Source organism: Cyprinus carpio, chromosome B13 (assembly GCF_018340385.1).
Source record: "Cyprinus carpio isolate SPL01 chromosome B13, ASM1834038v1, whole genome shotgun sequence".
NCBI classification, from domain to species: Eukaryota; Metazoa; Chordata; class Actinopteri; order Cypriniformes; family Cyprinidae; genus Cyprinus; species Cyprinus carpio.
The window spans coordinates 24,691,288-24,716,451 of NC_056609.1; the positions used below are offsets into that span (position 1 = coordinate 24,691,288).

Here is a 25,164-nt window from a genome sequence, read left to right on the forward strand (position 1 = left end):
ACATTTTTGGCCTAGATGAAAAACAAAGGAGGAGATTCCCATTCGTTTCATTCCCACAATCAAGAGTGAGTATCAAGTAAATGCTCTTAGTTCGGCATGCTTTCCTGATTCTATTTCCATTCAGGAAAGATTTCTCCTATTTATAAAATCAAAAGTGCCCATTATGAAAAACGGGAGTCATTTATAACCTCATTTGATAGCCTATAAGTGAAAAAAATTATTTTGGAAATTAAATAAAGCAGCTTTGCTTCCCACGTTTTGCATGTTTGTTCAAATTTGACCTCATATTATCTGACATTCCCAAAGGCGTTATGCTGTCTAATCAAATAAGCTGTGATTAGCATATACACTTCCTCTGTTTTTTTTCTCGGATGTATCATCTCTGAATCTTTGAATGTGTGCGTGACTGTGTGCACGCCTTGGGCAAGAAGCTTTTTTGATTATGTCAGCCCACGTGAGCCTGTAATGCAAATTGTTTTACTGTTTGGATGCCAGGCGAAGTTCTTTTGCTATGATTATGTAGCATGCAGTTACAGTCTTCAGTCAGAGACAGGAGCAGATGGTATTGTCCTGTGTCTAATGTAATTGAGATTATCTATCTCTGAGTTACAGCTATCGAAAATGACAAATGTTCCTGTTTGGAGAAAGAGCGAGTCTGTTTTGTTCAAGAATATCTTATTTTCATATCAAGTCAAGTCAAGGCCGTTAGTTAAGGTATGCTTTCCAATATTCTTACACAGTGCATTCCACCATTTCAATCATTTCATTTAGAGTTACTTTAACAGGCATATACTATATGCACCTTGCTTGTTTTTATTAGGCATGCTCATGGTTAAAACATGATTACTCTCCGGTCCACATATTGGTCGAAGCCTATGAGCTTCCAAACATCAGCAGCGCAATCGATAAATTTTTAAGAGTCTTTGCCTTTCCTGTGAATTATGCAGTCTGTTTCATGCATGTATGACTCAGGCTGAGCCACCGCAATGATCGCCAAAGAAAGATATTTTTGTAACAAACAGACGCCAGGAAATGCCAGCACAACATAAACCTGTCATAATTTAATTTCAGATGGAATATTAAGTATTTCTTTTTTTTATACTTGGATTTACATCAGTCCACACCACTGCCTGCATCTCAGTATGTACAGTCCTCCATCCACATGTAATGTTCATTGGGAATACACACGTCACCTTTATCATATACTGCGCCACCCCTTAGACCCTTATTTAATATATATCTTAGTGTTTGAGATCTTAACGGCAAGAATGAATGAATGAACCTGTTCAGCCTTGGGGGAGTCTGAATTTTCTTCCAGAAGGTATAGTAGTAGCTGAAACTCACCATGGAAAACATAAATTATTGAATCTTGAGTGTCAAGCAATTTCACTGTATTAATGTACATTTTTAAATATTTCATCAGAAATTTTGGCTAATGTTCTGGCAAGATTCTGATGTTATGAACAAGTTAATAAAATGGAACATTTGTTCAGTGTTCTTAACATTTAAAAAAAAATTGAAAATACTTTTACTTTTTTACATTTTACTTAGATGTAATATTTATTTATTTATTTATTTTACTATATGTTTCAGAACTTTCGATGAACATTTAAAACTAATGTTCCCATAATGTTTGCAAAATGATTAAATGGAACTTTTCCTTAATGTTTTCTCTAACATTCGATTCCCAAGAAAAAAATGTTTTTAAACATACAGAAGTTGACATTTTGAACATTTAGGGAATATGAAAATGTTTTAATTCAGAAATAACTTAAAGGGAATGCTGTCAAAACATTCTTAGAATATATTTTGTTAGCTGGATACTGTAAACTTGTATGAATGTATACAATGTATAAATCTCAAATATATACTTTAAAAAATGTAAACCTTCAGGAGCTCTTTCTACCTAATTTGTCTAAGGGATTTTAATATATTTTTTTTTCACTTGAATAAAACTAGTTAAATTAAGTTACATTCAACACCTCCTGGGTTACACAACTTATTTTTAATTTATTATTATTATTACAGTGTAGTCACTGTAAAGGTCTCCACATCTAAAGAAAAATGGAGAGCCTTTCTTTATTGATGAAGTACTTTTTAACCCCAGTGGTTATGTGGTAATATAGTCCTCTGGTGGTCCTGCTCCCTCTCTCTCTCAGAGTCTCTAAGATCCAACGCATCTACAGACATGAAGTGAAGCACAGCTGTACTTTCTGTACCAGTCACTCCTCCTCCATCAGTAGGACGCTGCTCCACCCTCTCCAGCGCGTTCATCTCTCCGTCCGTTACTGTCCCACGAGTGGAGAGGATTTCAGCACCGGGACAGATCCACCACCGTCTCAGGCATCATGGCGACAGAGGTAAGAATCATTAACGCTTCCATTTGAGCTTCGTGCGAGATGAACAGACAGCGGAGAACGGGGCCGTTTCATTCGCGTGGTTTAGATGAAGTTGTTTTGACACCTGCTGTGGGGTTGAATCACGATGTTTTCTGTAAACGCTTTAGATGAGACGCGTTCAAAGAAGTCAATTAAGAAATGGAGACGATGTTTCCTTTAAAGGCTGATTTCGTCGACGTGACACGGAGTTTTCCAAAGAAGCCAGCCAAAAGTGAAGCTTCAGTATTTTGTGGTAAAAAAAAAAAAGAGGGAATCTATCTAATTGTGAATGATACAGACAGACTGATGTGTAATTCAGCACCCTGGACAGAGACACAAATATACAGACTGAGACTGAATAAAGAACCAACAGATGCTGAAGTAGAAGAATTTATTACGCGACTCTTTGGAATACTTCATTCTGATTGGTCAGCTGCACCATTCATATATTTAAGATTACTGACCGTGGTAACAGTATAACTAACAGTTGATCGGGGAAACCCATGTTTCCTGTGCTCCTGTTTCTCCAAGTAATCTATATAGAAAAAAAAAAAAAATACATATACACACACACACACACACACACACACACACACCACACACACACACCACACAACATATATAACATATATATATATATATATATATATATATATATATATATATATATAGATAGATAGATAGATAGATAGATAGTATAATGTATTTTTCAGTTTATTTATTTTATTATTTATCTATTTCAGGTTATAATTTGTAAAAAGCTGTCTAAAAGTGGGATATTAAAATAAACATGGATATTTTGATCAGTTTATTTTGCAATAATGACCTGGGGTGTATTCCAGAAAGCACGGTTAACTTGCCGTCAGCTATACCATGCACTTTCGGTTGATTAACCCCAAACCTTGCTTACTCGAGGTATGTGGTTCCAAAAACGCATCCGGGAGTAAGTTCATTCAACACAGAGTATGTTCCTGGTTAAGACTCAAGACGTTCTCAACAGAGCGACGAATCGACGAGTCACTATGGAAACGGACGCTAAGAAAAAGCGGGCCATGCAGTTTCTTTCTTCTTCTTTTGTTCACTGGTCGTGGACATGCTTAGTGCATATCGCCACCTAATTGATGGCTGTGCAATAATTTTTATTTTTTTTTCGTTTAATCTTTAATCCTTGAGAATACGAATTATATTGTTTGTTTGATGCTATTAAATGCCGATCCATGTGTTAGATGATAATATAAAAGGTAATAATTAAATATATATAATATAATAAATGAAACATTACCTTGTCATAGTATTTTATAATTTATACAGATATTTGTTATATATGCCAGTAAAATAAATATAATAACCATATTAGAATAAAATATTACCTTATTTATTATTTATATTAGCGCTTCATCATTAACATATCATACACACACACACACACACATATATAATCCTCAACTTATCCTCAAACATACCTGGGTATGTCACATAACCTGCTTTTTGGAATACACCCCTGCTAAGTGTATTACGCCTTGCATATAAACCATAATACAACAACCAGTGTCTTTCACTATTAGCAATTGTGCAATTTTAATGGTCATAGTCTTTACATTATCTGGTGTGAGATTTGTTTCACTGATGTATTTAGTGTTGGAGAGATTCTGACAAATCCTTCATTATCAATACTATTTTAAGATCCCTCTCTGACTTATATTGTTGCTATCTGCATAGCAACGTCCTGCCAACCATGTGCAATACTCTAGCATCTTCATTAATTTAAAGTTTTTTCTTTCATCCTTGTTGACATCATATGCATCATTATTCATAATTAAACAGAGAATGCAAGCATGGATGGGCATATTTAATATGCATAAGCATCCACATCTCTTTTCTCTAAAGGCATAACTTCCAAATACCATTTATTTTCTCTATTAAGGAATAATGTCTGTATGGCTGCCCTTTATCCTTAATTAGCTTAATGAAATCATATATTAATATGTATGATAAATGGTGATTTATGTTTTGTATTTTGTATAGATTGCATGCACTTTCTGTTTACTCAGCCATCTTGTTTACAGATTTATTCAAAAGGTAGCAAGACAAATCCCTCCAGTGAGAATACACAATGAGATTCCACGGTTTGTAATGTATTCGGGGAAACAATTGTATCCCTCAGCAACCTAGATTTTACTTCTACTAGGATATTGAAACTGATTGTTGACTCTCACCTAGCCAACATTAGCTGGGCAAAAAAATTTTTTTTTGCTGTCACAAGAAGAGTTGTCATGCACTTGCTCTGGGCATCTTGTGGTCTTTTTGTCCTACATCCGGTTAGTTTTTATTAAAAAATATTGTAATGAGTCATGGGAATGTTTCAGGAACGCTCTGAGAGTCTTTCCTTCGCTTCACTGGTCAATTTAGCATTCTTTAGGCTTCTTTAGATGGCTCTCTAGCTTTTTCTTTGACATGCACCTCAAATTAACTGCAGTTAATCCTTTAAATAACTACTGCTGGAAATAAATCAGGTTGTTTTGTGTTCTGAGGCTACTGTGACAACTGATGTGTGATGTGTTTCTGTTTTTACACAGAGCTGCTGCATTAGACAGTCCTTTAAGGTTTGTTTGTGATTTATCTGTCTAGATGAGAGTCCAAAGTCAACAGTGTTTTTACCCTTGTGAAGGGGCACATAGCATGGCTATTAAAGACTCCCACATTGATTTGTTGTGTTTTAAGGGCCTGATAGCTACACTCAAACACACACTAACACACAAGTTGGGTACCATGTTTTATGGGTTCCATTCCATTACGTTATGGTTTTTAGTGTGCAAACTGTAATCTCCATACCATAACCCTACCCCTAAACCTACTCCTCACACAAAACCTGCTGCTTTCTACTGCTTTTTTTTAACTTTCGACAAAAAACTTGTTATATTAAAACTTTATTCTGTATGACTTATAAGCTGTTTTCCTCATGGTGACTATAGAATGTCCCCACAAGGTCAAAATTTACTGGTATTTCTGTCCTTGTGGAGACATTTGGTCCCCATACTGTAAGAAATACCAGGTACACATACACTATGGGGATACCATAGATTTATTCATTTATAAACAATTTATATTTTTAGCCAGCTATAATCAATGTAGACTAACCATAAACCTACCTGAAGGAATATATCTCACATCTATGAGATTCACGGATTTAAATCTAAAGCTGACCCCAAGCCCAAGCCTTCCAAAACGTCACTTTAGAACTAGTAACGAAGGAACGTTGAGTTGCTTCATTGAAAGCTTACTGTATTACTGCATTAAAAGCTTGCTGTATTATTGTAGTGTATATTAGCGAGAGAGATGGACTTGGCGAGTGTGATTACCTTCATCTGATACAGCATTCATTCTTCAGATCAGTCTCGTATTCACAATAAACATTAGTTTGAATATCTGCTGAGGAAAGCGCTATCTTTGTTGTAAAGTTAGTATCCTTTCATCTGTTAAGGGTGATATTGCTGCTAAGTGCATTTGTTTGCTGCGTCAAGCTGTTATTGAAACTGAAAATAACTTCCGTTTATTGCATTTATAACTTTTCAATATAAAAGTCTTTACTGCTGACTCAAGCTGACTGACGTTTCTCAATACTAAACACTATTATTAAATACTATTATTTACATAAAATAATATTTATTGAATAATAAATAATAATATTTAATAAACAACAACAACCATCATAAAGGTTGCTAGGCATTCAGTCAAAAGTACAAAGGCAGCACTCTGATATTCTGCATTGAATTTACATAAACATGAGATTTTGCCAAAACTATCTTCTCTGGAACAAATAATAGATTAATGAGACCAAAGAGAACCGTTAGATGTAACCATAATGAATTATATCTCATGTGTAACCACTACAGAGACATCTGAGCCAGTAAACTCCAGAAGATCTGGCTGAGGTGAGGCACTCTCGGGCGGCTTCATAAGTGCTGACACCCTGGACCTAACGTCTCAGAAAATGACGATGCAAATTTTCAAATAGACGTTATCTTTATTAAAAACTGCATATTTGAACTATAGACAAGTACATTCTCGTCTTAAAACCTCTTAAAACTACATTCCGTGACACAAAAACAGTAATATTTATAAAAAAGATACTGCATTTGGGTGATACAATTACAAATGGTAAAACGGCTGTTGGAGTTCTGCTGTCACTTTTATATCGCATTCTTATCCGCCAATCAGATTCGAGGACCAGAAAAAACTATGGTATAAATATAAATGTATATATACTGTGTATGTGTGTGTGTGTGTGTGTGTGTATATATATATATATTATATATATATCTTATATATAGGATATATATATATATATAATAGAGCATTGATCATTGGGAATAAAATCAGAATATATTACTGGAGCATTGATCATTGGGAATAAAATCAGAATATAGTCCACCATTATAATCATTATTATTATTAGAAAACAATTGTTATAATAAAAAATAAAAAAGCTGTGATAATAATAATAATATGCTTATTTGCTAGACTAAACATATTCTATGCTTATATATACTTTTTGCACTGTTGTTATATAATATATATATAATATATATATATATATATATATAATATATATAATATATATATATTATTATTATATGTTTAGAATGGACAAAGGAATGTTTTATTAAGATTTAGCAAATGTCCTGTACTGTTTTATCCCCTATAGCTAAGTAAATCCAAGCACAGCCGTCTCCTTTTGCATACTTGCACTTGCCAAATCTAATTAATTCTATACAACACAATAACTGTTTTTGATTTGTGTTATTTGTTAACTGTGATCTCCAGAATATCTTGAGTTCATTAGAAGTGACTAAAAATGACAAAACAAGATCGTAAAACATTTTAATAATGCAGTCATACTGCTCGTACTGAACTGAAACACATTTACAATTATAAGACAGGGTGAATGTTTAGTGAAAAGATATTTTCATCTAGAAAGAAGGGAGTGAGAGAGAGTGGACAAGCGAAGCAATGAACTAGCACGACAGAGAGCAGTTCTACTGTGTAACAGCCCTCTTAAAGTGTCACAGCTAAAGCAACCTGTAATTTGTTTCATGTGACCCCGAGGCCATGTGCACTCAGCATCTCTGCTAGCGGTTAGAGAACGACACGCTGCCCTTTCAAGAGTTGCTTCATTTTCTAAAGCCATGGCATCCATGCACTGTTTACACTCAATGAATCTTACATATCTGCTGAATCGTTCTGAAGTTCTCCTTCTGTTCAGTTTCTAGTAGGTGGCAGATGTTAAGCACATGTAAGGTCAGTTACAAGTTAACAATCTGAATGTAACCTGCACAATTATGCAATGATAGCGTTTCATAATGGTGCTTAGAATAGAATTAAGAATACTTGACATAAATTGAGTCAGTTCCCGATTATGGAATAGTTTCAGATCCAGATACTTAATTTAGAATAATTTAAAGTGTTTATGAAAGGTTTTGCTTGTGTACTTGTGCTAAAAGTTTATACTGCTTGGTTTAATATTTGCTATTTAATGCAATGAGATTCAGATTTTTAAATGGGATTAAGCGTCCAAATATTTTACTGTACTTAATGCTAAATACAAATTCAAAGCAATTCCTATGAGTTTATTTTTGCCTGAGCTGTACTGAACTGTTCAGCTGATTTTCTGTGAAAATCTATTTGGTATGACAATCATTCACTTATAAACAAGCTTCAAAAGGCAGCCGCATTCTGTTTAAAAGCAAATGAGTCTCTTGGGGGACTGGAAGTCAGTTTATAATCTCCTGGTATTTAATTAACATGGATAACAAAATGTGCTCAAGATCAGCAGTGTTAGATTATAAAGGCATCTGTGCACAGGATGGGTATCAAATGCTTGTTGATCTGTTTGTGGGTAAAGTAACAAAAAAAACAAAAACATAAACAACTATTTGAGTAAAAAAGTTAAGTAGAACAAATGAATAGAAAGTAAAAAATAAAAACAACAGAATTTATTTTCAGTAGAATTTTTACCAGCATTAAATTAATGAAAATATTAATGTATTTAGCTAAACATACTATATACTATCTGTTCTATCAGTGTATCTATCTTTTGAAGACACATCTATTGTAACAAAAAAAAAAAAAAATTATTATCAACATTATTATTATTATTATTATTATTATTATTATTATTATTATTATTATTCAGCCATACCTGTCAGTAGCCTATACAAACATTTACTTATTTATTTATTTTTATTTATTTATTTATTGGCAAGATTATGAGTTGATTTTTTTTTTTTTTTATTTTTTTTTTTTTTACAATGCTAAAATTTATAATGGTCCTTAATTTTCTTTAAGCCAAATTTTCAAAAGCATATAAGCATTTTTTTTTTTTTTTTTTTGTGTATATAGGTATAGATAAATGAACCTAAAAAGCTCCATACAGTATTACAGTAGCTAGTTTTGAGAAGTTCAGTGACATTGGGCAGCTGGCCTGTGCATCAGTGAGTACTAACATGATATGACTGATATATATTATATTTCATTTGAATGGTTTTAGTCTCTTTTATGTGCTGCTTAAAACTGAGCTCATAAGCTGGCTGACTGACTTATTCTCTGTGTAATGAGTCCAAAATATTGCTAAACACCCAGCTCTCCAGGGCAGAAAAGAGTCTTTTTTTTTTTTTTGCTCTCTCAGTCAATTGGACTCATTCACTTATAACATGTAGGTCTATAAACCACCATTAAACTGAAGCGAGTCTATCTTTTGCTTCCTCTACAGTGTCTCTCAAGGGTTTGGGAGCGCATCACCATTGCTCTTTTTCTGTGGGAAGAAACCCGAGAGCTGTAAATGTTCTGCCTCTGTCACATCTGTTTAAAATCATCTTCCCCGCTCACAAGGGAAGGAAGCGGAAATGCCTGTGAGCCTGTGAAGTTTTGAATCTACACATCTTTCTTCCTAATATGCGTTTACAGATCTGCTCAGCTACTTTTGAAAAACAGCTCAATATTGGCAGCATCTAGAATCAACCTCTAACCCCTCAGATGTTCTTGCTGGACAGTACGTTTCATTAAAATTCATAACCTTTTCCTCAACTGATGAATTTTAATTGGCCGTGACCATCTCACTGCTGAGAGTTGTGATGGCCGATGCTAATGGTCTCACTTCAGGAATGTTACTGTACCCTCATTCACCTTTCAGACTTACTCACCAATTACAGCCATGCTGACTTTGACAGTTCAGGATTTACAGAAATGGGATGGTTACTCTTTTTATAGTCATAGCCTAAGCCCACTAACCACCTACAATCCGTTTAGTGACCGTCTGATGCAAATAGGACTCAAAAATGGCAAGAGCTTACAGAAATTGCCACTTCCAATTGCATTGGCTGATAAAACTTTATTGATGTACACTGAAAAAAAAAATGGTGTAAAAACAGGTTTTAGTCTGAAATTGTTAGTAACTTTTACAATTGATTAAAATACACAAAAGTAACACATTGAATTAATCACTTAAAGACTGAAATTGTATTTTTTGTGAATTGTACTTCTGTAATCTTTGTTTTAATTACAACTTTTTTTTTACAATGTACTGTATACAAAGCTATACAACTTTGTGAGGCATGCCAGTATACTGAAGATGGAAATATAGTTGCATCTAAATAGTAACAGACTGACAAATAATACCATCAAAGTGTTTTGTTTGATATGTACTAGATATCGATAATCAAAATATACTTTTACTATATACTACTGTATGTTCCACTGTTTTTTTTTTTTTTTTTTAATCTGTGAAGTAATTAATTAAATAATAAACTATGTAATAATAAATAATATAATATATAAAACTGTTTAAAGGGATAGTTCAGCAATTAATCAGTCAATCAATAAAAATAAAAACTGCATTTTCTCATCCTCCAAAACTGTATGGCTTACTTTCTTCTTTGGATCACATAAGAAGAATTTTTTGAAAAAATGTCTAAAAATCTATGGGTCTAATGTTGTTTGAACCTCAGTGTTCTTTAAAGGAATAGTTGAAACAGCTGATGAAAACATCACAGTAATTCTTGAGTAATCCACATGACTCCAGTCGTTCAATTAAAGTCTTAGGAAGTGAAAAACTTTGTGTTTGTAATAAACAAATCTATTATTAAGACATTTTAAACTATCACTTCTGGACAAAATATGAGTCCATAATCCATAATATTGCCTCCTCCGGCACCCATTCACTGCAGAGGATCCCTAGGTAAGCGGATGATTTCATGTTAAATTTCTTAAGATCGATTCCCTTGAAGAAACATACTACATCTTGGATGGCCTGAGGGTGAGTCAGTTTTCAGCAATCTTTCATTTTTGGTAGAAATATTCCTTTAAATTGTCTTCTGTTTGTGCTCTGCAGAATAAAGAAAGTCATACAGGTTTGGAACAACATGCATATCTTGCAGATAACAGTCTAGATGACCTCCCATGTGTGAATAATTTATCATATCTTCTGGGAGAAATCCAACTGAGGACAGTCATGTGGCCAGATAAGCCACTTGCTTGTGGTTATGCTAACAGCTGCTGTGGGATTTCAGACAGGAGAACAGCTATAATGAGCGTCCTCAACGTGAGTCTCTCTGAGCGATGCCTCCGTGGAGAAGTGCAGGGATAATTAGGCTCGTCTCATTTGGCATGAACTAAAAGGCTTTGTGTGTAGTGGCAACAGTGAAGATTAATTATCATTCATGTCCATCCTTATGAAGCTTTGGTTGCTAATTCTGACTTTCTTTGTATTTGTTCCAGTGCTGGATGGTGTGAAGTCATAATGACAACTTGTAGCTGAATTCTTAAAATCTTGCTCAGGGGTGGCTCTTTTTGTTGTGCCTCATTTAATTATCAACTTTTGTCTGAGATGTTTCTCCTAAAACTACAAACTACATCGCCTGACTTTGATTGCAGACTTAGCCAATTTTGAGCACAGTTTAAAAAAATGTTTAGCTCTCTAAAGCATTAGTTCTATGTCTTATTAACACAAATGCCTCAGGGATATTACAGTTACTTGAAACTAAAAACATTTTTTTGTTAACTGAAATTAAACAAAATATGAAAAATGACTTATTTTACTTCAGCTAGGTGCCAATGCAACTGTGGTTGCTGGGGAAAGGAGCTCAAAGGAGGCAGATATCAAACAAACAGAGTCTTTTAATAAATCCACTTAGGAAAATCAGGAGAACACAACCACAAAGAAACTGTGGAAAGGCAGCACTATAAATATTCAACCAAACAAGGGACTAACAAGTAAATTAACAAGACACAGGTGAACAAAATGACATAATCAGAAAACTAGGTCACTGGGAAACAGGTCAGCTGAAAACACAATCCAAACATAACCCTGACAGCAACATTTATCAATTTCATTTAGTTTGACTTGATTTACTAAAATAACTAAATCTAAATCTAAAATAAAAAAATAATAAAAACTTTATAGACGTATAAAGAAATTAATAAAATGAGTAAAAAGAAAAGAAGAAAGTTATATATACCTGGCTTGAGGGTGAGTAAATGGGGTAATTTTCATTTTTGGGTGAACTATCCCTTTAGTTTCATTACTTTCAAGGAGAAACAATGGCGGTATTAAAAATATTTTTGGGTGAACTATCCCTTAAAATCTTTTATCTAAAGCCCTTAAAGTCACATTTCACACCTTTAAAGAACCATTAAACCTTTAGCATTCTTTCTGTATGTTTCAACTCTGGGCTTGCAAAGTAACATTACTATGTTAGCAATAGAGATAATTAACAATAGACTTATTTTTGGCATCAAAGCTTTCAGCAATTACACTAATGAGACCGCAGTTGTGAGGCCCATTCATTTTTGCTGAAAATAATGCTGTGAGCCTTGTCTTATGTCTTGATCTGTTGAAATACGGATTTGTTTACAAGGGGGAAACAAGGTCTCAAAAGAAAGAAACTGATGCAGTGTGTTAAGTGATATTCTCAGACAGAAAACTGCAGTCTGTTCTTAATTCATGCAGTTATTACTATTTGAAAATTAAATTTATGAAACATACTTTTGCCGGCAGCCACTGTAGACAGACTGAGTGCTGGAATATGTCTGTCTGATTGTCAATTAGAGAATCAAGAGAAATAGGACACAGCAATTGGTCATTAGAGCTGGATTTGTTTCTTGGATCTATCAGGTTTCATTCTCTCTCTTGGCTCTCTGAATCTATTACATGATGTTTCCAGAGCTGGTGAAGATGGGTTTTACACATAAAGTCTTAAAACAACTCATTGAGTGTTTCTTTTCCTTCTTGTGATTGATGCACTGTCTTCTTTCTGGCCCGGATTTTATAAACATGCATACATATTCCTTCATATTTTAAAATATTATTGCTTCAGAGGCCCCTGTCCGTTTTTCATTTTGATAGAGTCTTGATGTAGGGCCATTCTCTATCATTTTATAACATAGGTTTTCTGTGTGTCTTGGAAGAGCTAGAAACCATAAATCATTAAATTAATTGACACAATGTCATACTGTCAGGACCCTCTCAATTTTAAGTGTCAAATCACAATTTTTTATCCACATGTACAATGATTTAACTGTGCAAGTAATGATTTACATGAAACATGTTTAAAATGATATACACACAAGGTGGTAGTCATACCACTGCCTAAGGCTGCATTCCAGTCTGTTTTCTTATGCCCTTCACTCGCAAACTTCCCCCTGTCTCGTTTACTCAGATGTACGTCATTGATTATGTTGCATAAGTGCCCACTACTGGCGGAACCCTTGCAATGGGCTGAACTGGAATGTCCTAAGCCATTGATTACTTAGAATCTGCAATGGAGCTGGCTTATTGTTTACATTTTCCCCTTACAAATTTGTTTGGTGCAGTATTCTATATGTATATATGTAGGTATATCTGGGCTGTAAAAAAATAAATTTCATAATTTATATATCATAGACTTGTTTGGGGTGGTGATAAATGAAACTATGCTATGACATCAAAATTGTGTAACATTGTGGTCTATGGAGCGGCCAGAAGTGTGCATATGAAGCAGACTTGCTCCCTTGGTCAAAATCGAGGCGTCGAGGGTCTGTCCATATAAACTTCCCTCGTCCACTTCGCGAAGTGGAACACACTTCAAAATGGCAGCGGGGATTCCCAGAGGGGAAGTGCTTGGGGAAGTTCGCGATGGCCAGTCTAAAAGTGGAGTATATAAACTTCCCTCGTCCACTTCGCGAAGTGGAACACACTTCAAAATGGCAGCGGGGAACGCAGCCCTAGTGACTGTTCCATTTGTATTCTGTGTCTCTTTGTATAGTTTCACAACCTTCAGGAGCTGCGTCACAGTGCATCTCTGGCCACCAAGGTCTTCATTCAGAGAGACTACAGTGACGGCACCATCTGCAAATTCCTGACCAAGTTCCCTGCGGAGCTGGACAGCAGGGTGAGTTTCATTTATGCGGTCGCACATCCCATGATGCATTGTTTTCTTCTTAAAATATTTGATTGCCTCAATCTTAAAGGAATATTTTGCTAGCTATTTATTCCCCCCAGGCTGTCCAAGATGTGGATAAGTTTGTTTCTTAATTTGAACAAATTTAGCATCACATCACTTGCTCACAAAGAGATCTCTAGTGAATGGGTGCCCTCAGAATGAGAGTCCAAACATCTGATAAAAACATCACAATAATCCACAAGTAATCCATATGACTCCAGTCCATCAATTAACATCTTTTGTAGTCAAAAACAGTTTTTGTGAGAAACAAATCCATCATTAAGGCATTTTGACTTCTAACCATCACTTCTAACTAAAATACCATAATCCTTATATAGTACATAATCAATAATAATGCTTCCTCCAATGAAAAATTCCACCCTTTGTACTCCACACAGATTAAAATACTCTGACATGTTTTAGTACTTTTTTGGATGGTTTTCGCTAGTAAACACAGCTTGATCTGTGTAGATTTCTCTCCTGATTCAAACCAGACAACTTTTCATTGTGATAAACAGTATTATGGATAGAGGACCAAGCAATGATTTGAAGTTTTATCATCTTAATGATGGATTTGTTTCTTGCAAAATGCAGCTTTTTGCTTCACAAGACGTTAATTGAAGGACTGGAGTTGTGCGAGTTATTTGTAAATCATTCTGATGGCACCCATTTACTGCAGAGGAACCACTGAATAAGTTTAACCAAACTGTTGTGTGCAGATCGAGAGGAGCCTGTTCGAAGAAACGGTGAAGACGCTGAACTGCTATTATGCAGAGGCTGAAAAGATTGGCAGTCAGTCCTACCTGGAAGGCTGCCTGGCTTGTGCTACGGCCTACATCATCTTCCTGTGCATGGAGACACGCTATGAAAAGGTATCAAGATAAAGTCTTCCCCTGTTTCATTTGCAATACACTCAACATTCATCAAGAAGCCAGTTCTGAGATGTAAGATTGAGAACAGCTCCAACCCATGGACGCCTTTGAAGATCAAAGACGAGCATTCAGGCCTGGTGACCCAAGGATTCACACAGAACCAAAACATTAGAAAGTTTGAACATTTTGATGTGCCGACCCATTTGAATCTGACCACACACGTTCGCAGCAGCAGATGGAAATCACTTTCTTTGAATAGCAGGCAAACAAAGTTGAGATAAGGTTTATATGTGCAGATACGCCCTACTTAGACAATAGTTCTCTTGTGGTGAGCACCTGTCCACCAGTGGGCATATCTGACCAAATCATAACATGGCATTCAGTGCTGCGATGTACTTCCAAAGGCCAGCAAATTACTTCATACAGGTGTGCTTCACCTGTACTGAGATAGAGCGGACGTAAAGTTGAATGTCTTTCTCTCGTCATATTCATCTTCATGCTTTAACATGTTTGAAAAGTGACGTCGTTCATGCCTGAACTCCGAGGTCACATCAGGCTTTTCCAGAGAGTTATTGTAAACTCCAGACTGTAAAAATGCCCACCTTAATGGCGAACTCTGATAAACTGCACCCACCCATGATGAGCACTTTTGTTTGCCGCTCCAGCTGACAGGAGGCCACACATGAGTGGACACGGATGAGTTCTCTCATGCCCTGGGCTAGCATGATAAGCATCTTCCTCATCAAAGACGAGTGATTACACACAAGTCAGGGCAGTGGAGACAAAGATTTAGAGCGTGCTGCACTGTGTCACACATCAGGGCTTGAGACTGTAAATCACAAAATGACCTTTCGTTCTGTTGAGCAGCAGCAGTTCTCAACCTGTTGTACACGAGTTGGAAATTTGACAGTCTACATTTCACATTTTCAATGTAAAATCTGAATAAATCGATAAAAAGAAATCAATATATTATGATTATAATTATTAAATAGTGAACAGTCATTATTTCAAACATATGTACAGGAATCAGAAGCCAATTTTTAAGTTGCTTTGCCTCCAGTGATTTATTTGACATTCCTTTCTTCCCTAGGCATTTTAAAAAATTCAAAAGACATAATGATTTCATGCCATCTGCAGTGCTTTATGGGAATAGACCATTGAGCTCTTTTGGCTGCTCCAAAAGCATAAATCATTGCTTAACAACTTCAGATCTCATTGTGCAGTACGTCTCCTTTTGAATGGTTATGTCACTAAAATTCAGTTTCTTAATGGAGAAAATGAGATGTGATTTTTACTTTACTGGAATCTGACTGTTGCGCTCTGTTGACAACTCTTAATTTACCTGTGCTACCGTACCATTTAATAAATGAAATCAAAAATAAAACACTGTGAGACCCAGAATGCTACAGGTAGCACCAGGGGCCTCATTTATAAAATGTGCGTTAACTGGGATAATGTGTTTTTTGTGTGTTTGTTTTAATGTCTTGGGAGAAGTTAATTTTTATAGATTATGGTCTTTAACGTGGAAAAGTACTTATCGCCATATCAGGGTCTGAGCAGGTGTACACACTTTTCCTTGTGGCAAAGTCGGAGTACTGCAGCTATTTGAACATATAAGCTGCAATAATAATAAAAGCGGTGTACGTACAATCACAGAATTCATCATAAACAACAAAGATGCAGTATAAGAGATTAACTGTGCAGTATAGTCAGATTTTTTTTTATTAACAGGAGTTTTTTTGTGAGATTAAACTGACCTTTTTAGCCTAATGTTGAGAGTTCTTTACTCACTTTCTGTAAACAGTTTATTCCTTGTTGTTCTTTTTTTATTATAATTTTATTTTACAAGAGAACTTGCGAAGTCTTGATTTACTACTAATGCATAAAAAAAAAAAAACTCATCTCTGACTGCATAAACTCATCTCTGACTGTTTTGTCTGTGTAGCCTAGACTATAAGAATACGCCTATGTCGTGCAATAACATTTTTAATATATTCTATTCAATAACATTGTTAACTGTTTATTTATAACATCTGCTGCTTTGCTTCTGTGAAAATGCATAGAGACATCAGCCTTAAACTTTGTTTTTGTCATTTACATCAGTTATATTTGTATAAAATACATTATATATTTTTGTGTCAGTACATTATAGGCACATTTGAGCAGCATTAGTAAACTGTGTAAATATAAAGAAATGCCAAATGACATGCAGGTTTTTTCAGACCGGTGACCATAATCGTGTAATAATTAATTTTATTATGATATAAAACATCCAATGTTTTTTTTTTAATTTTGCAAGAATTTCGTGAGACTAAACTTTTTATTAGTTGTCATACCAAGTGATTTTAAAAGCAAGATGGCTCACTTTTCATAAGATGACTGAAAATTTTACTTGAATTCATAGTTTATTCTTACCTTTGGAAACCTAATTGTTTTATAATTACTACTACTACTATTTTTATTATAATGATTATTATTTCAGTTGTTTCTAGAATAAGTCATTTTGATAATAGTCAATAGCAAAAATATAACCACACACGCATTGTTTGTCCAGAATAATTACACATTATTAAATAAAAAGCGTCCCTGCATTAACCTCTACCTCCGCCAGCAGGACCTCAATTTCAGACTCAGTAAAGTTTTTTTTTCTTTTTTCTTTTTTCTTTGTGCTCGTCATTTTCAAGTATAGAAATTCAGATCTTGGTGTTTGCTCTTTTATATGGTAATGATATTAATAAGGGGACGTTTACAAAGCAGAGGTCTGACACCAGTCAGTCAGCTGTGCACAATTTCAAGATCATTTGCAGTTTATAAATGTCACATCTGGAAGAGAGGCGTACGCATGTGTTTTTGTGCGCTCATTTGTTTTCTCTGAATCGCACTTATGCACTTTTGAGAAATGATTTTAGAACAAATTTAGGATGGTTTATACACAACATTTTATAAATGAGGCCCCAGCTCTGAACCTGGAATTCAAAATCCTATTTAAATATGTAAATAAACAGGAGGTTTTAGGATTTAGATTTTCTTTACCATTATTTTTCAATTTATGATGTTAAAAAAGTAAGCATGGCAATAGCAATGTCGTTAGGGTTTAAAATCCAAGGGAATGCATGAACCAATACAGCGTTTGCCTTAAATGCAATGCAAGTCACTTTGCATAAAAGAGTCTGCTAAATGAATGATAATGTAAAAGTAAGTGCATTAAAGTCATTAAAGCTAAAGGTCGAAATACCAAGCACTAAGATATTCATGTTAATTTTTCAGTTCAACTTTCCACTCAATATATTATGCTGATATATAAGTTGTAATGAAAAGTCATTTCCACTGGTGGTCTCAGGCTTTTGGAGCTCACTGCATATTTACATGAAATTTTTATCATGATAAATGAATGTAAGTTTTTGGATAAAAGTGTGCTTGTACACTTTGTTCTGGAAAAACATATTTCATTTTGGGTTGTGCCAAGTAGCATATTAACAGCATGTGTTGGATTTACTCCTGTGAGTCATTGCTCATCCTGAAGTTTGTTCATGGCCACTGAACTCAGAACAAATCAGTTTTTCTTCCCTTATTACAAACATCTCGTCCCTTTTCACGGCCGGTTCTGTAGAGTGGAAAGCAAAGGAAAGCAAGGTGATGCACAGTTTCACCCCACTGGGGTAGAGAAACAAAGACAGCCTTTGCAATGCTCACTTGAAAAGTCAAACAAATAAACTTGAGTAATCTAAAATAATAAACTTCTGTTTTGATGTAGTGTTTTGATGTTTTCACAAATGGCTCTGACAATATATAATATAATAATATGTGCATTTATTTAGCTTTGTTTTCACAAATGGCTCTGACAATATATAATATATTAATATGTGTATATTTATATATATATATATATATATATATATATATATATATATATATATATATATATATATATATATTAGATAAGCTATATTATAGTTGTTTTTAATAATAATTAAAATATTACTTATTAATTCTAATGATACAAAATTAAAATATAAAAAATCCTAATTTTAATGGTAAAAGACTGCAAAAATCCTATGGTAAATTCCCTTACTCTAGATGGTTAAAAACTGTAATACTGTTTTATGTTACATCTTATGTTTTTAAATTAATATTTATTGCATTATTTTAGTGTCATGCATGTTACCATGATTGTATTTTGTGTTTGTTTGTATGACACCGTCTATTTATTAGTATTCACCTCAACTTATAGGACAATTTTGATGTATCGTGGCTTTTTTTATTCCTTTTTATGCATTTATTTAGTTTTTATCTTATGCTTACTTTAATCATAATAACCTTTTGCTTTCCTCCTCACTGCATCTCTTCTGTGACCCCCACAGATCCTGAAAAAGATCAGCATGTACATTCAGGAGCAGAATGAAAAGATCTATGCACCCAGAGGTTTGCTCCTCACAGACCCCATTGAGAGAGGCATGAGAGTGGTATCCTTTGCAAACACTCGAGATGTGTTTTTTTTTTTTTTTAAGTGTGGTCACCACCTTGAAAGGGTTATGTACAATCTATAAACTTTAATGAATTATGTTATTTGTTTCCTGAAAAAAAAAAAAAAAAAAAAAACTTTTAGCTGTCACTTTAGGGTAAAATACTTTCCAGTGGCCATGGAAGAATATCACTTCACCTTCAGCCATTCAGCCGAGGTGACATTTTGATTATGTTGATATAAAGCAAATTGGAAAATCAGCCTTATTTTGTAGGCAGTTCTTTCCATTTTCCAGCACTGTGGTTGTAGCTAGGAAACTGTATGAGACCAAAAAGCACCTGAGGCCAGACCTGGAAACACTTTGTCTGTGTGTTGATTAAAGAATAACTAGAAAAGGAATGTCAAGACGATTAAAAGACACTTGCAGGTTAAAGACACTTGAACTGTTTGACAGCTGGAGTTTAAAGTCATTAAGATTCAAAGCCAGACTGAACATCCATCAATGGGATTTTAGATGAGAAAGTAAAATATCAAAAAGGGAACAATCTAGTTTTGTTGCATCACAACACACCATTTGCTTCCAGTACACATTTAACCCAAATTGTGTCATTAATCAAAGTTGTCCTAATTAAACATTATTAAAAAATTAAAGTTTGTAACCATAACTCAAATATCTACATTATTTGAACTTCATTTTAAAGTGAAGTACAATCTCAGAATTAAAGGTACAAAAGATGTCATGATGGTGGTGCCTTTTCAAAAGGGTCCATACTGGTACCTTAAAGGAACAGTACAAAACTGTACCTTTTAAAAGGTGCAGAGAGTGTACAAAATTTAGGGAATCCCCATGAGCCATGCTAAAGTAAAATATTTGCACTACCGTTTCTAAAATTTGGGCCGATAAGATTCTTTTTATTTTATTTATTTATTTATTTTCTTGATGAATAGTTTTGTTCAGCAAAGATATGAAGCAGCAGAACCATTTTTGATATTCTTATAAGAAATGTTTCTTGCACAAAATCAGCATATTAGAATGATTTCTGAAGGATCATGTGACACTGTACTTTGTAAACTTTGTATCTATATAATTATATATAATAATATAAATAATATATAATATATATAATATATATATATATATATATATATATGTGTATATATATATTATATATGTGTGTATGTATATATATATATATATATATATATATATATATATATATATATATATATAAATATATATATATATGAAGTTATAAATAAAACAAAAATTATTGGACTACATTTTACAAGAAAATATTATTTAAGATTTCCTACCAAAAACAAATTCATGTGTAATTACTAGCACTTACTCTGTAATTATTTACTAGTAATTTCTGACTAAAAATAGTTTTTGCACAAATAAGCTTGGAGTAATGACTGCTAAAAAATAGATTTTAAACCATATAAAAATAGAAAACAATTATTTTAAATTGTAATGATATTTTTCTATATTATTTTTGTTACTGTATTTTTGATCAAATAAATGGAGCTTTGAGACCTATTCACACTGTTTTCCAACAAATAACAACCAAATTAGATCAAATTATAAGAGTTTGTTGGGTCAGTGTGTACGCATTTTGATAATGCTGCTTATGTTTCTCACATTATAAATCCTACAGGCATCTGTAGAAGTTTAAAATGTTGCCATTTGTTGGGTCAGTGTGAACTAGACTAATTGTTTCTAAGCAACTCACCTAATGAGATGTTGCTGCATTGTTTCTTTCAAGTCTTCTGATGCCTGGCTGAATGCTTGTCACTTTGCAGAAATCAGGCTCAATGCACTGCATGCACCCCAATTGTCTGCTAGTTGCCTTGGCAACCCGTTTCCTTTTTGATTTATTATTTTAGTTTCCTTTTTTTCACAATATAAATTGTCATACATAATGAAATTTCAGCATCTTTCAAGTAACTATTGTGCGTTCCTTTTCTCTCAAAGTCTATTATATGTCCACAGTCTTCAGGTATGACAGTAAATGCACTACCAAAAGATCCTCCAGGAACATATTATTCTTTGGATCCTATAATTTTGGGTGATTCCCTTTGGGAAATCTATCCAGTGAACCATCAAGCTAGCTTGGCAGTCCCGTTCCTCCCTCTTCCCGCTGACTGCAGGCCCGGCTGGCTTTGGCAACCCGTTGTCAGCTCACAGTCCTGCGCAATCCAACCAGCTGTCACCTTAGGAGCAATGGGCAAACAATAGCTGCCATTCAGTTCCTACCACACTGACCACCAGTAACTCATCACAGAGCTTTGGTTTAGCTCATAGGAAAGACATTTTCAACTTAAATTAAATCAATCAGTTGATGGGTTAAATTCCATTATTGCTATGCTACCACGTTTGCAAAATATTGCATATTCTCAACATCTGATTAGGTCTAAGTTTCTTGTTAGGAGGGAATGCTTTTAACAGCTGTCCAACTCTCATCTAGAACCTTTTTAGGATCCAAATTTGGGTTTTGTGGCTTTTAGAGCATGTCTATGAATGTTAAGGCCATCTAAATGTTATGTATACTTTACAAAACAAATATTTATTGTACTTACATCAACGTTAAATAGTTTGGCGTCAGTAAGATTTTTTATGTCTTTGAAAGAAGTCAAAAATACAGTAGAAACTGTAATATTTTGAAGTATTGTTACAATTTAAAACATCTGTTTTCTATTTGAATATGTTTTAAAATGTAATTTATTCATGTGATGCATGGCTGAATTTTCAGCATCATTACTTTAGTCTTCAGTGTCACATGATCCTTCAGAAATTATTCTAATATGCTGGTTTGGTGCTCAACAAACATTTATTATTATTATTTTTATTATTATTCATGTTGAAAACAGTTTGTGCTGCTTAATATTTTTGTGGAAACCATTAATTTTTTTTTCTTCTGATGAATAGAGAAGTCAAAAGAACATATTTTATTTGAAATATAAATAATTTGTCTTTGTCACATTTGAGCAATTATCAATTTAATGCATACTTGCTAAATAAAAGTACTTATTTCTGTATTTAAAAAAAAAAAATTACTCACCTCAAACTTGATTTTTAATCTCTTCTGGGATAAAAGACCAACAGTATGAATGAATACTGATCTTGAACTCATGTTCATATATTTTTATACTTGAACAATGAACAATTTTAATTCATATAATTATAATACTATTGCAATTTTATAAAGCAAACAGTAGGGTGCAAACAAGACTAATTTATTTATTTGATTGCATGAACTAATAAAACGTGTAACTTGAATGCAATATGTTGCTTTGGATTAAATCATCTTCCAAACGCATAAATGTAAATATGATACCACCTGAAACTGGCTGATAAACCCTTTGATATATGCACCCAAATTTGGTTTAAAAAGGCATGACATGACATCACAAGAAACAATGCTCATTAAAGAATTGAATGGGGTCCTTACATTTTTTATATACTTATATTTCAACATCACAGCATTTAATCCTTGACTATGGCTTTCCAGATTGAAATCTCCATCTTTGAAGACAGTGGTTCCACCAGCTCCAGCTCCACTGGAAGTTCTCCGTCCAGTGCCACAGCTCAATGACTGGAGGAGCAGCACCAGGGGTATGGGTACAGGGGGGCCAGTACGCTCCCCAAAATCCGCATGTTGAAACATGAGAGCACCAGATTTTAAAGAAAGAGAGAGAGAGGAAGTACAGGTACTGCTCACTCACAAGCCAGGAGCTTTGACTCACAAACACACCTCCCCTTCTTCACCTCTTTTGATTTTGAGCCTCCTCTGCATTTCCATTAGTGACAGACACATTTTGATCAGACGCCCTCAATACTGAAATAAAGAGGCCTAGCAGACAGGTACAATGGACAGAGTGCTTCCTACAGATTTCTCACTGTGTGTTAGCTCTGGAAAATCCAGATTAAGATGGTTTTGAAACGCATTATTAGTAAAGTTTTTGCTTAAGGTGCAGTATGTAATATTGACAGCTAGTGGTTGAAATGAGTACTGCAAATGGGTTGACATGGGTTCAAATTCAAAAAGTTGTTTCTCCTGTCCCTCCTTCTCAGACTTTATGCTCACGAGGGTTGCCAGATTGAGGGCACACAATATGAACGATACCAACAACGAAGGGTGATGAGCTGATTTATCCTCATTTTAATGTACCTCTGGTCATAGAGCTTTGAAGATGGATGCTGAGGCTTTTTAGGTAGGATTGATGTGAATGCAATCTATGACCCAGATCTTTTGCAATGCGCTGTGTTTTCAACCAACTGGCAACCCGGGGTGTCAAAATACTGTTGGATAAATTGGCAGTGGGTGGAATCACAAAAACAAAAACAGACTTTCTGACACGGAATGCACATTTCACAAGAATAACTGGCTTGTAGCATTGTTTTTCAGCTGAAAAAGTATGTGAAATATCTGCAAATATATTATTTTTTTATGCTTTAGCACAGTTAAACAAATTACATACTGCACCTTAAATATTTTGAATTAGATTTTATTTTTATATTTCCTGCTTTGCTGTTAATTTTAGTTAATTTGGTTGTGTTTTGTATTAGTTTTTTGTTGTTTTTAAACATATCTCTACATATATATATATTTTTTTTTTTTTATTATAGGACAGTTTATTTTCAATTTTAGTTGTAAGTATTTAATCTACATCTAATTAAACAAAATGAAAATGAGAAATAAGTTTTTTATATTTTATTACATTTCACTTAAAGGGTTAGTTCACCCAAAAATTAGACTGTGTTTTACTCACCCTCGAGTCATCCTAGGTGTATATGACTTTCTTCTTTCAGACGAATCCAGTCGGCATTATATTAAAAATTGTCCTGGCTATTTCAAGCTCTACCATTGCAGTCAGTGGGTGTTACAGTTGAACTGTCCACAAGTCATCAAAAAAATCGTGAGCATTCATAATAAATGAATGGGGTGGGGGTTGTGGGGGGGGGGGGGGGGTGAATAAAGGCCTTCTGTAGTGAATGCATGCGTTTTTTTTAAAGAAAAATATTCATATTTCAAACGTAATAAACACTTTTCTCTCATTTCAGTTATCAGTCATACGCGGAAGCTGTTCCAGCAGATGACACAGCACACGCGCCTCTGAGATATACTAGTCTCACGGGTTTGTTTGTAGGAGCAAAGGAAGCAAAGTTTCCCTACTTTAGCAAGGGAAAACCAGTCTCCTCTTGGTTTATATCGAAATCCTCCAACATTTTTCTTTGCGAATCCTCGGTTTGTACTTCTGATTTGTGACCGGCGTTTTGTTTTTTTCTCTCTCCACATTCGTCACTAATCACGCAACGCCAAAGTACTGTACTACAACTGTTTCAGCGTATGACAAAATACCGGAAGTGGGATAAAAGTGTTTATTATGTTTGAAATAAGGATATTTTTCTTACAAAAATGCATGGATTCACCCCCCGGAGCCATGTGCAGGACGTTTTATTATGAATGCGCACGCTTTATTTTTGGCGACTTGTGGACTGTTTAACTGGAACACATGCTGACTGCAATAATAGAGCTTGGAATAGCCAACTCCGACTGGATTCGTCTGAGAGAAAAATACATATACACCTGGGATGCCTTGAGGGTGAGTGAAACGCAAGCTAATTTTCATTTTTGGGTGAACTAACCCTTTAACATTTATTTGATTTCAAATAAACCGCTTTATTTACAAGTTACGCTTTATACAAAGATTGTTTCAAATTAGCTTCATAGTAATAAACAGGAAAATAATTGAATCAATGCAAACTTCAAATATTAGACAAATTCAAATTCTGCCAGTGTTGATTCAGATCTGTAGAATAACTGTAAGGTCCATCAATTATGAAACCAACTCAGTTCAGCTACTGTATAATCAGCTCTACAGAAGTCAGTAGTGTCATTGTTGAGCTCAAGTCAGTTTAATGTTGTTTCTGTTCAATAACAATGTTGATGATTCAGAATTTGTCAATTTTGAGA

The 25,164-nt window shown here is 34.3% G+C and overlaps 1 protein-coding gene across 1 annotated transcript; it reads left to right on the plus strand.

Moving 5' to 3' along the window:
* Window positions 1-23,534, plus strand: golga7bb (golgin A7 family, member Bb). The gene is given in 7 exon segments (XM_042737405.1): window positions 1-65; window positions 2,160-2,284; window positions 2,287-2,360; window positions 13,676-13,801; window positions 14,572-14,724; window positions 19,086-19,187; window positions 22,699-23,534. Coding segments are annotated over 7 exon segments (714 nt in total). The 5' UTR covers window positions 1-15; the 3' UTR covers window positions 22,783-23,534.
* Window positions 23,535-25,164: the final 1,630 nt, after the last annotated feature.